This window comes from Muntiacus reevesi, chromosome 1, assembly GCF_963930625.1.
Source record: "Muntiacus reevesi chromosome 1, mMunRee1.1, whole genome shotgun sequence".
Classification (NCBI taxonomy): Eukaryota; Metazoa; Chordata; class Mammalia; order Artiodactyla; family Cervidae; genus Muntiacus; species Muntiacus reevesi.
The window spans coordinates 111,738,293-111,751,580 of record NC_089249.1 but is presented as its reverse complement, the minus strand read 5'-3'; the positions used below and the strand labels follow the sequence as shown (position 1 = coordinate 111,751,580).

Here is a 13,288-nt window from a genome sequence, read left to right as displayed (position 1 = left end):
TTAAAAATAAAATAAAACTTAAAAGAACTATATATAGTTAAGAAAAAGATAAACAACCCACATGAAAAAATACAGAAGATTGTAACAGGCACTCTATAAAAGATGGAATCCAAGTTTCCAACCTCATTAGTAAAGCAGCAAATGAAAATTAAAATCATGATGAAATATTACTGCATACCCACCAGACTGGCATAAATTAAAACATCTGACACCAAGTGCTGTGGAACAACAGAATTTTCATATGCTGTGGATGGAAGTTAAAATTGGCACAGACACTCTGGAAAATAAAACTGATGATCTGCATGCTTATGACCCAGCCATTCCACACCCTGCCATACATGCTAAAGAAACTCTTGTGCACTTGTGGTCAGTATAGTGTATAAGATTGCTTATAATCACAGCATTGTTTGTAACAGTCCCAATCTGGAAATTTACAAATGACCACTAAAATTAAAATGGACATACACATTGCCATATATTTATAAAATGGAAATGGTGCAATGAGAAAAATGATGACTCACTAAAGTAACGGTGAACAAAGAAAGAAGAGACACAAATATTCAACATGACTCTACATGAAATTCAGAAACAGAAAACTAAACTGTATGGATGAGAGATGAATACAAAGATGACACTACTATAAGGTAAAGCAGAGGAGTCACTACTATAAAATTCAGGATAAGGGAGCAGGGTGTGATCACGCAGACTTCTGGAATACAGACAATATTCTATCTTGACCCAAGTAGTAATTATATGGATACTGTTTTTACATATAATGTAGTGTTGTTTTATGAACTTTTCTGTATACTATGTTCATAATTTTTTTTAAAGATATAAGATTATGGGACTTCCCTGCTAAGACTCCATGCTCCCAATGCAGGGGGCCTGGGATTAATCTCTGGTCAGGGAACAGATTCAATGCGCTGCAACTAAGAGTTCGCACGCCACAACTAAAGATCCTACTTGCCACAACTAAGACCTGGCACAGTCACATAAATAAATAATTTTTTAATAGGGTATAAGACTGTTAGTTACGAGAAAACATGCTAGGATGGAGCTAGATTAGAATTTATTGTTGTAAAGATGGCTCTTGAAGCTATGTAAGTAAGGTCCTTCACTGTACACTGAATCATTTTTAAAAACCTAAAAATCTTGGATTCTCAAAGGAATTACAAACACACAAATTGAAAACAACTTCAACAGGCAAAGAGTCAAAAGTGGATGGTGCTAGGAAAGCCAAGAGAGGAGAAAAGCTAAGAGGACAAAGGGGTCAATAATGACAAATGAGATAAGCTCCAGCCAGTTAAATATTGAAAAAATACCAATGAACCAGCAATTAGGATTCACTTCTGAGACATTTGAGGCTAACATATTCTTATTAACAGTAAAAAAAAAATCTTTTAACAGTAAAATTTTATGCATTCCTTTTGTTTTTGAAAACTGGTGAAATACATGTTATGTTTCATTTTAAACAAAGCGTGGAGCATACAAGGGTCTTCATTTTAATTAGCATTTAAGAATCAACAAAAAGTAATTCAAAACTTGCTATTTTGTGACTAAGATGTACAGAAATGTGGCAAAATTTTATAATTTTCATGATATAAAAGTAATGACTAAAATTAGAATTGCATATGATAGCATGACTTAAATAGCTGATTACAGATATCTTATGCAGTTGGTTCTTGACTGAAGTTTTTCTTTGAAAGTGAAAGGAAAAGTCACTCAGCCGTGTCCGATTCTTTGTGACCCCATCAAATTCTCCAGAGAATACTAGAGTGGGTAGACTTTCCCTTCTCTGGGGGATCTTCCCAACCCAGGGATTGAACCCAGGTCTCCCTCATTGCAGGTGGATTCTTTACCAGCTGAGCCACAGGGGAAGCCCAAGAATACTAGAGTGGGTAGCCTATCCTTTGTCCAGAGGATCTTCCTGACCCAGGAATTGAACTGGGGTCTCCTGCATTGCAGGTGAATTCTTTACCAACTGAGCTATCAGAGAAGCCCTGAAGTTTTTGTGGATATGCAATTTCTGAGGAATACTAGCAATAGAACATAAAATGGATACTGTTTTATAAACTTTTGCAAATCATAATGTGTTGTGATTACTTTTGACCCAGACCTTAAATTGAAATTTACAGACAAAAAGGCATTTCAGGTGGGAAGAAAATTCTAGGTGTTGCAGCCAAAACTATATTATGGGTTGGAAGAGAATCTAATAAAACATCTTTAAAAATAAGATTTTTAAACATAATACTTTGTCCATATTGCAAATGTACTTATAAAATAATATAAAACAAATGTATTTATATTATAAAATAAATAGTTCATAATAAATGACAAAACACATATTTTCAAAGTTTTGAATTATCTTTCAAAAACAGCTTTGACAATAAGGAAATATGACACAGGTAACAACAGGAAAAATAGGTAAGTTGGACTTCAAAAATAAAAACTTTTGTCTATCAGAGGACATTAACAACAAAACAAAAAGACAGCCCACAGAATGAGAGGAAATACCTTCAAAAATATTTGCACATATCTGATATGGATTGACTTTGAGAATATATAAGAAACTTCCATAACTCAACAACAATCTATTTAAAAATCAGGCAAAGGACTGAGCCTACCATTTCCTTAAAGAAGACATAATGGCAAAGAAGCACATGAAAAGATGGTCAACGTCATTAATCACTGGTGGTGGTTCAGTTGCTAGGCTGTGTCCCACTCTTGCGAACCCACAGACTGTAGACCACCAGGCTATTCTGTCCATGGGATTTTCCAGGCAAGAATACTGGAGTGGGTTGCCATCTCCTTCTCCAGGGGATCTTCCAGACCCAGGAATTGAACCTGGATCTCCTGCATTGCGGGCAGACTCTTTACCAACTGAGCTACCAATTTACTAATCACAAGGGAAAAGCAAATCAAAAGCACAATGAGATACTACTTCACACTCATTAGGATGACTATTTAAAAAAACAAAAGACAACACAGAGAATTAACAAGTATTAGTGAGGATGTGGAAAAACTAGTCCCCTGTGAATTGTTGGAAAGAATGTAAAATGGTTCAGCTGCTGCGGAAAACGGTATAGCAATTCCTCAAAATTAAATACAGAATTACCACATGATTCAGCAATTTCACTTCTGGGTATATACCCCCCACAAATGAAAACATGGGCTCAAATAGTCATTTGTACACTCATATTCATAGCAGCAATACTCACAACAGCCAAAAGGCAGAAGCAATCTAAATGTTCATCAATGAATAAACAGATAAACAAAAAGTTGTATGCACACACAATGGAGTATTATTCAGCCATAAAAAAGGAAGGAAATTCTGATGCAACACTACAACATGAATGAACCTTGAGGACATTACTCTTAGTAAAGTAAGCCAGTCACAGGAAAATAAATACTCTATGATTTTACTTACATGAGATTAACTAGAGGAGTCAAATTCAGAGACAGAAAGTACAAGGGTGGTTTCCAGGGGTTGAGGGAAGACGGGAATGGGTAGTTGTTGAACAGGCACAGAGTTTCAGTTTTACAAGGTGAAGAGTTTTGGAAATTGGTTGCACAACAATGAGAATGTACTTAATGAAACAGGCTGTATACATTAAAATTGTAAATATTACCACAATAAGTATATTTTTATTGCAATTTAAAAAACTGGACTTGGAAAGGAGTGTTGAAAACAGAAACATAGTCGTTAGGATGAAGACGTAAGTCACTATCCATGTGCAGAGGAAAGGGAAACAACTGCATTATTATTACATCTACTTTACTGTTTTCATATGGTACCTGGATTTCAAGCTCAGCAATGTGCTGCTGTAGCTCAGCAACAGCTGCTATGCTATCTGCTTCCCGGAGTCTCACAGCCATCACTTCTTCCTTGTTCTAGGGTGGTACACAAAACAAACCAAAAATAAACCATACAATAAACCAAACCATTAATAAAACAAACATTGTAACTTGCCTCAAATTTAGAAAGTAACAAATAGACCCCTGATTAAATCAGAGAGAAAAAAAAAGCCATTATAACTAACACCACATTGTAAATCAACTATACTTCAATAAAAAAAACTTTTTAAATGCCATTATAACTTGAACTTGGTATAAAATGAAGAATAAATATATATAACAGCATTCCATCTTTAAGAGCACTTGTATATAAATACTGCTCAAATTTTTAAATTAAAAGTTAATTAAAACTATTAAAATTACTGTTGATTGTGAAAACTTAATTTTTTATCCAGGAACAATTATTGAGAACTTTCAAATATGTAACTAGGGCAATAGATTGATAGGGAATATAAACACTGTATGTTAGCTAGATAATATTTTTAAAATTACATTTTTTGAGGCAATGAATGCTAATGAATATTTACTTTATATTACAAAGGAGATAATAGAAGAGAAGGATGGAATATACAAAAATATATAATATTGAAGAAATATTAACTTCAGTTGAAATTTAGCAATCAGTATCAAAAATGTGCAGCATGGTGACCATAGGAGAAATTTAGCACCTGAGAGTAATATCAAAATTTTTAAAAATTTCACACTTAGTAAAAATATAATTAAACTTATAAATAAAAATATATTTATTCTTTCATCTTTTTTGATATGATCCTGGTACTTCATTTCAAGCAAACATTGCTTTAAATATTTTGCCAAGTTGTACATGGCCACTAAGTATAGTTTCTGCACACAATTAATAACCAGCCCTCAAGCAAGTGTGTGTGTATAAATATGTTTGTATGTACATTTACAATATATTTTAATCTAGACTGAAATAGAAGATGTACAGTATATAATAGTTAAGATACAGAATACTCACTATTATAAATTCTATTTAGTCAATATACTCTCACAGAAAGTTTTCCCTAATTTTTGCCAAATCTTGTGTCCATAAGTCACCTACCACTGAAAATGAGGGAAAAGTAAAGTGTTGACGTAAACTCTGGCTAATTTTTGTTTGTGTTATTTATTCTGATAATAGAGTTATTATCACTCTGATAACAGTGATCAAATACTGGAAGAAAACTTCAATATTATTGTCCTATTCATAATGTAAAGACTGAAGACACAACACATTTTTAAGCTTTAACAGTCTAGCAAAGGAGACAAAAACTTTCTTTAAAGGGCCAGATAGTAAATAATTTCAGACTTATGGGTCATACGGGCTATTACAACTACTCTATCCGCCACTGGAGTGTGAAAGTGGTCACAGACAATATACAAATGAATAGGAAATAAATGAATATATTTCAATATACAAATGAATGTATTCCAATAAAACTTAATTTACAAAAACAGGCAGCCTGATAGATTTGGAACATGGGCTACAATTTGCCAACTTCTGGTCTAGATAATTAACAAAACAGTAAGTCAAGTTTTGATTTGTAGTTTGCCAATTAATGTGGTATAACTACTCCCATCATGGCTCCCTTCAACTTGACATAACATTAGTGAACAGCAGTGAAGATAATATTAGTGGAACACCATGGTATTTCTACAATACAGACATAATAAGTGTAATAACCTGAAATGCACACATAATAGTAAAATGTAAAAATTAGGAAATCATGAAGTTTGAGTATTTACTATCATTATTTTATCATAATTTGTTAATTATGTTAAATAATTTAATTTTTAATATGACTGTTTAACAATTGTGTCACAAAATTCCTGAAAATTTAACAATTGGTTCTTGCAAGCCTTTACCAGCTATTTCCAGCACACCATTGTGTCTATGTTTAATAAAACTCAAATCTCTGTCACTCCCTTATTTTAAACACTTTAATAGTATTCCACAGATATTGATATAACAGGTTCTTTTACTGGTGTCCAGGACTCTCCATGATTTGGCTTCCCTATCTACTGCTCTAGCTTCATATATTACCAGTATTCCTTTATCACACAATCCCCTCCAACTCGAATGAACTTTTAGTTCAAGCAAACAACCTTGTCTGTTTTGCTCTTCACATGTGCTATTCCCTTCGCCTAGTGAACTCTCTGTTGTCTTTCCTCAACTAACTCCTACATATCCTTAAGGTGTCAGCTTAATCATTCCTTAGTAAGCTTTGCTTGAACCATAAATCTAACACTAAACTCACATTACAGGATCCAATGTACCACCTCAATCACAGCACTACTCATACTGCATTGTAATGGTGTGTTTGTCTGTATCCTTTGCTAAAACAGAGCCCCTTGAGGACAAAGATTTCTCTCCAACAGCCAGCACCACCTTGTAACCACTGAGTGCACCACTTAAAAAGCCTCATCCTTTAGCTTTAGCTAAGCCTGAGATGACTGTAGCCTCATGAGACTCTAAATCAGAATCACTACATTAAGCTGCTTCTGAATTTCTGATCCACAGAAACTCTGGGGTATTAACGGTTACTATTATTTTAAGTTGCTAAATTTTAGAGGTTATCTGTTAAATAGCAATAGATAACTAATGCATATTTACTCTACTAATATTAACACTGTATAAAAATATTACATCCATCAAGTAAAACACCACATATTTGGGCACCAACTTTCTCCTACTTTTCCTCCCTCTCCATCCAACCCAATCACTGAGTCTCTATAAAAATACTGGATTGATCTACTCTACTTTAGTTCCATTGCCAACACCTGAGCCAAAGTGAGCACCTCCGTCTTGTTCTAGTACCTGATGATCTCACATCACCTCTCTCCAAAGCCACCTCAAATCCATGTCCACACACAGTGGCATGTGTGTTCTCTTAAAAAATAATTATGTTAACTTTTACATGCACTATCTCCTAATAAAGCTAAAATTAACTGCTGAAACCTTAAGCATATTTGCATAAACTCAAAATAGTTCCTCCAAATACTTATTAATTATTGTCCTATTGTGGTGGTTGTAACAAATTCTTTGATACTCTTTCCTTCAGGAGTTGTAACTTAATGCCCTTTCCTCCACTTGAACCATTGTCTAGGCTCAGTAACTTGCCTGTAAGGAACAGAGTATGAGGGTGGGGGGACTTCTGTAGTGGAGAAAGCTAGCAGATACCAACTTAAGCAAATGACCAAAGTTAACAGCACCAAAGGTAAAGTGCATCAATACAGAATGCCCTGTGATGGGCTTCCCAGATGGCTCAGTGGTAAAGAATCTGCTGCCAGTGCTGGAGACGCAGGTTTGATCCCTGGGTCAAGGTCCCCTGGAGGAAGATGTGGCCACCCACTCCAGCATTCTTGCCTGGGAAATCCCATGGATAGAGGAGCCTGGCGGGACTACAGTACGTGGGGCTGCAAAAGAGCTGGACACGACCTAGCAACTGCACACACACGCCCCTGATATGATATACTGAGAAAGGGCCCAAGACACATAACCTTGGTCTGAGCATAAGAAAACATCAGACAATCCTAAATTGAGGGATTTCTACAACATACCTCAGATCAAAGAAGAATGATACATGATGGGGAAATCTGAATGAAGCCTGTAATTCAGTAATAACATTATCACTAATGTTCATTTCTTAGTACTAATAACTGTGTCATGTTTATGTAACAGGTTAAAATTAGGAGGGGCTAATTAAAGTGTATATGGGAACTCCCTGTACTATCTTTGCCACTTTACTGTAAACATAAAATTATGTCAAAAGTAAAAGTAAAAAACTGAAGCAAAGGACTCCCCTGGTGGTTCAATGTAAGAATCTGCCTGCCAATGCATGGGACAGGGGTTTGATCCCTGGTCCAGGAAGATTCCACATGCTGCAGGGCAACCATGCCATGTGTCACAACAACTGAGCCCAAGCGCTACTGAAGCCTGCAAGCTCAAAAGCCCGTGCTCCGCAACAAGAGAAGCTACTGCAAAGAGAAACCCATGCACCACAACTAGATAGAAGCCCCCACACCACAACTAGAGAGAAGCCCCCACCTGCCACAACTAGAGAAAAAGCCCTTGTAAAGCAAAGACCCAGCACAAACAAAAATAAAATAATGAATAAAATATAAATAAAAACTGAAAAAAAAAACTGAAGCAAACAGAGCAAATTAAAAAATGTACCATGTTTTTTATCCTACCACTCAGTGGCCTCCCACAGAATTTAAGAGTAAAACTCAAACTTGTTACCATGACCTATAAATATCTACATCATTAGAAGCTAGGTCCTAGCTTACCGCCCTGGCTTTATCTCATTCAGCTCTGCATTATACATGAGACTCAACAACCAAGTTCTTTCCTGCTTCTTGGGTCTTGATCTCTGACCTTTTCCATGTAAGGATCTCCCCCCTACTCTTCATAAGGCTGGTTCTTTCTTATTCTTCAGCTCCAATACCACCTCCTGGCACTTGATTTTAATTACCACTTCCTCTAGCTTCTCACTCTACAGAACATTAGTACTAATGATCTTTTCTATTTTTTATTTATTGTCTCACTAAACATTAGGTCTACTTTCTCCATTACTGTATCCCCAATGCTTACAACAATAACCTACAAGAAGACACCCAAATATTTGACAAATATGTACACTGATGTTATCCTTCTTTGAAGTCTCATAATCTCACCTCCTCCAATCCCTAATTTGAAAATCACTGTCCTAGAACATATAAATTCCATCTAATTAAAATGAAAAGATTTTGTTATACAATTTATAAGTAACATGATAAAGAAACAGGTACCATTATGCCCTGCAGGTCAAAGCACAAAAAAAAAAAGAGCAGGTCAAACCACACACACAAAAAAAATGCCCTGCAGGTCAAAGCACAACCCTAAGGAGAGTAATTTGACAAAAACTATGAAAAGTACCAAGGTATTTACTCTCTGACCAAACAATCATATTTATAGTAATTTATTCTATAGAAATGTGTAGATATACCTCTATACATCTGAAATTATGTATGTACAAAGTTATTCACTGTACACTGCTTATAGTAGAAAAACACTGGGAACAAGCCATGTATCCATTAATACGGACCTAGTTAAGGATACTGCGGTATATACATGCAATGGAAAACAATGTATCTTAGAAACTAACAAGGAGACTCTAAGCACTGATAACTAAAAGCTGTACAAAACATATTAACATAAAAAGCAAAAGGTAGAATATATTGTCTACTAACTTTCACATAAGACTGTGAGAAGAAAAAGTATATACTTTTAATTACTAGTATCTGCCTAAAAGAAACTCTAAAGAAAGTTATCAGAAAATAATAAAAGCCATTATCTGGGGAAAAAATAAAGGGGTGTACATGATAGGGTCAGGAAGAGAGTAAGATAAAAGGAGTTCGAATGTTTTCATTTATATTTAGCTTTAAAAACATCAAAGCATTATGAAAAAATGCACAAGTATTAAGCTACTAAAAATTACATGAAATACAAGCAACAGGTTTGATTTCTTGTTTTCTTCCTATCATTATTTCATATACGCACAATATTATAATCATAAAATACTTTGCTCAGCTTTCCTCACTTAACATTATTTATTACATAATTTTACAAGTTTGTATATGAATATATAATAATACCTTTTCTCCTGGAGATACAAAATTATGTATCTGTTACTAGAGTATAAAATCTTTCTATAATTTTCAAATTTAGATTTACACGGGAAATCCAACAATCTTATCACTGAAATTCTGGGGGCCAGGTATGTTATGGAATTTCAGATTTTTCGGACTTTAGAAGAGTAATAAGGTGCATAAACGGAACACTAACATGACCCAATGGGTTCTGAGGCAGTGTCCAAAATGAAACTATACGTTCAATACTCAACAAAAATGAAGCAGTGATGTATAAGTACTCAAACCAAGTGGGATAAATAACAATTACAAATGGCTATGTTGCTGCTGCTGCTGCTGCTAAGTCGCTTCAGTCCTGTCCGACTCTGTGCGACCCCATAGACGGCAGCCCACCAGGCTCCCCCGTCCCTGGGATTCTCCAGGCAAGAACACTGGAGTGGGTTGCCATTTCCTTCTCCAATGCATGAAAGTGAAAAGTGAAAGTGAAGTCGCTCAGTCATGTCCGACTCTTAGCGACCCCATGGACTGCAGCCTTCCAGGCCCCTCCGTCCATGGGATTTCCCAGGCAAGAGTACTGGAGTGGGGTTCCACGGCTTTCTCCGATAAATTGTTATGTATTAGTTCAAATCAGGTCTGCTTCCAAATGAATTTGTGTGAAATTTATGAAAAGATTTAGGTTTCAAAGTGTTTTGGATTTTCATATTGGGGATCTTAGACTTACACTGTTTTAAGTGGGAACATTCAAATTCTGTTACAGAGGGAAAATAATGCTAATATTAAAAACAGTATCCCGGACTTCCCCAGTGGTATGGTGGATGAGAATCCGTCTGCCAATGCAGGGAACATGGGTTCAGTCCCTGGTTCCGAAAGATTCCACATGCCGTAGCAACTAAGACTATGTACCACACCTACTGAAGCGTGAGTATCAAGAGACTGTGCTCCCCAGTAACAGAAGCCACCACAATGAGAAGCCCGCACACCGCAACCAAGAGTAGCCCCTGCTTGCCGCAGCTAGAGAAAGCCCACATGCAGCAACAAAGACCCAGCGCAGCCAAAAAAATAAAAAAATTAAAAACAAACAAAAACAGTACCCTGCTTTACATCAATGAAAAATAGCATGAGTTTTAATAATTACTTATCAACAAATTACAAGCTATAATCACATAAAATGAAATGAAAACTATCAGATTTATATAACCGAAAGACTAGCTCTCTTGAAAAAGTTAGGTTTATTGCTGAATTGTTTCAATATGATAAAGTAAAATATTTAACACTTAATCAGAATGTGCCAGATGCTAGGGTGACAATTAACATTGGTCATGATGGAAATCTGCAAAAGGCATTTAAAAAATTTGAATAAATCAATATACACCTTAAACACAGGCGAGATCTCAGAATCAGCATCCGTATATACTTTACAGAGGTATTAATGAAAAGTTAAAGTTAAATAAGATCTCATATCAGTTCTCAAAATTCTGAATGTGGGCCCATTACTTACACAAATTCAAAGCAAACAATTATTTTCATCGGCAGGCTCCCCAAATATTTATTTCCAAATAACACTTCACTTTGATTAAAAGGTGCTAAGGTATTTGGGGTACAATATTAAATCCAGTAACAATGTTATCAACATGTTTAAAGGAAAACATATCAATAATAAAATACTAAATTTAGTTCTTTATTAAAAATAAGTCAGGACAGACACTGCAAAATAAAAAACTGAAAAAGATATTAGTATAATCAATCAAACTGATGCAATCTCATGTTACATCATCTTATTTTTAACAAATAGCCTAGGGAATTTTAATAAATTAGCCTAGGGAATTTCCTGGCAGTCCAATGGTTAGGACTCAGTGCTTTCCCTGCCATGGCTTGGGTTCAATCCAACTTCCAAGAATTAAGATCCCACAAGACAAAAAAAAAAAAGCACACGTAGTCACATACTTCAGGAGGGACTACTCTTACATTAGTACAAATTTCAGTACTGCCTACAGATTTCTGTCAGAGTAAACTGTAACAGTCATGCATATTTATTAGGATGTAATTTCATCTCTGGATTTCAGTGACACTGATAAACCACTCAAGCTTCACTTTTGGTTTTTAATGACACTAGAACAAGTTGATGGAATTACAGCTTTACATCTGCCATTAAAAGTCTTATTTCTTATCATAGAATAATAAGGCTGGAATCTTTAAAGGGCATTATTCCTACTCTCTCACCATGGAAAGATGAATGTCTAGTTTTTAAAAAAATCTCATAAACAAAACCAAACTTGCCAAAAAATAAACTTGCCCTCAGTAATTCATTCTAATGTTCTCCACAGTCATGTCTTTAGTTATTTCACACACACACACACACACACACACACACAACCCCTCTCCTTCCACCCCCTTTCCCAACTTTGCCATCTCTCTCACCATTGCTGTATTATAAATTTATTTAAGGAAAAAAACATATTTGCCTTCAAAAACTTTTCCATGCTTCATGAATCCAAACACTCCATAAAAAATTTAAAAATTGATTAAAATAATAACATGAAATGCACACAATTTTGCCAACCTTTGGGTACACACACAGCTCTTTTATTCTCTATCCAGAATACATGTATCAATAGTGACAGCCCATTAATAAGGTGCCAATCAAAGCAGAGTAGAGCGATAACCCTATATGCAAAACAGAAAAAGAGACACAGAAGTACAGAACAGACTTTTGAACTCTGGGGGAGAACGTGAGGGTGGGATGTTTTGAAAGAACAGCATGTATATTATCTATGGTGAAACGGACCACCAGCCCAGGTGGGATACATGAGTCAGGTGCTCGGGCCTGGTGCGCTGGGAGGACCCTGAGGAGTCGGGTGGGGAGGGAGGTGGGAGGGGGGATCGGGATGGGGAATACGTGTAACTATATGGCTGATTCATGTCAATGTATGACAAAACCCACTGAAATGTTGTAAAGTGATTGGCCTCCAACTAATAAAATAATATTTAAAAAAAAAAAAAAAAAAAAAGCAGAGTAGACCCAACTTCTCTAAATTACCTATCTTTTTGGTTGAGACATTAAAAGCTTCAGTTTTAAAGGGCTACAGGTCAACAGAGATACCAACCTTCAACCACTTGGTTAATTTAATTTCCTAACCAAGTGGTTGAAAATGAAGTTTCCAGCCTGAAATTTACCCAGAGCATGATGGGGTAACCTGGCCTGAAAGCAACTGTCAAACTAAGTTCAGGAAAAGTAGGAAATAAGACTAGCTTCTTTTAGTTTTATGATAGTGTACTCAGTGATGAGATAAAAACAAAAACAAAAAAACATTATTATATTGACTAAAACATAAACTTGCTAGTTGATATGTTTACCTTGCATTCAATCTCTGCTTGTCTGCGCTTTGCTTCACTCAGTTGGGTGAGCAGTCCTTTGTTCTGTGCAGAAAGATACTGCACCTTCTCCTGGAGACTGACCACCTCTTGCTCTGCTCTTCGAAGATGATTACTATTGATCTGGTTCTAACAATTAAAAATATAAATACAGAATACAGATAAAAATATAAATAGCAGAATACAGATAAAAGGCCTGAAAAAACTGGTGGCTCAGATGGTAAAGAATCTGCCTGCAATGCAGGAGACCAGGGTTCAATCCCTGGGTTGGGACGATCCCTTGGAGATGGGAACGGGAACCCACTCCAGTATTGTTGCCTGGAGAATACCAGGGACAGAGGAGCCTGGCGGGCTACAGTCCATAGGGTGGCAAAGAGTCGGACACGACTGAGTGACTATCACAAAACTTATAAATTTCTACATGTGCATA

The 13,288-nt window shown here is 35.8% G+C and overlaps 1 protein-coding gene across 4 annotated transcripts in view; it reads right to left on the bottom strand.

The window, feature by feature from the left end:
- The window catches only part of EVI5 (ecotropic viral integration site 5), a 223,122-nt gene that overhangs the window by 59,223 nt on the left and 150,611 nt on the right, over positions 1-13,288 (bottom strand). For all 4 annotated transcript variants that reach the window (XM_065908661.1, XM_065908652.1, XM_065908670.1 and 1 more), the window contains 2 exons: positions 12,841-12,987; positions 3,796-3,891 (listed from right to left, as the gene is read on the bottom strand). In XM_065908661.1, coding sequence (XP_065764733.1) covers positions 3,796-3,891; positions 12,841-12,987 — 243 coding nt within the window. The remainder of the gene's footprint in view (positions 1-3,795; positions 3,892-12,840; positions 12,988-13,288) is intronic.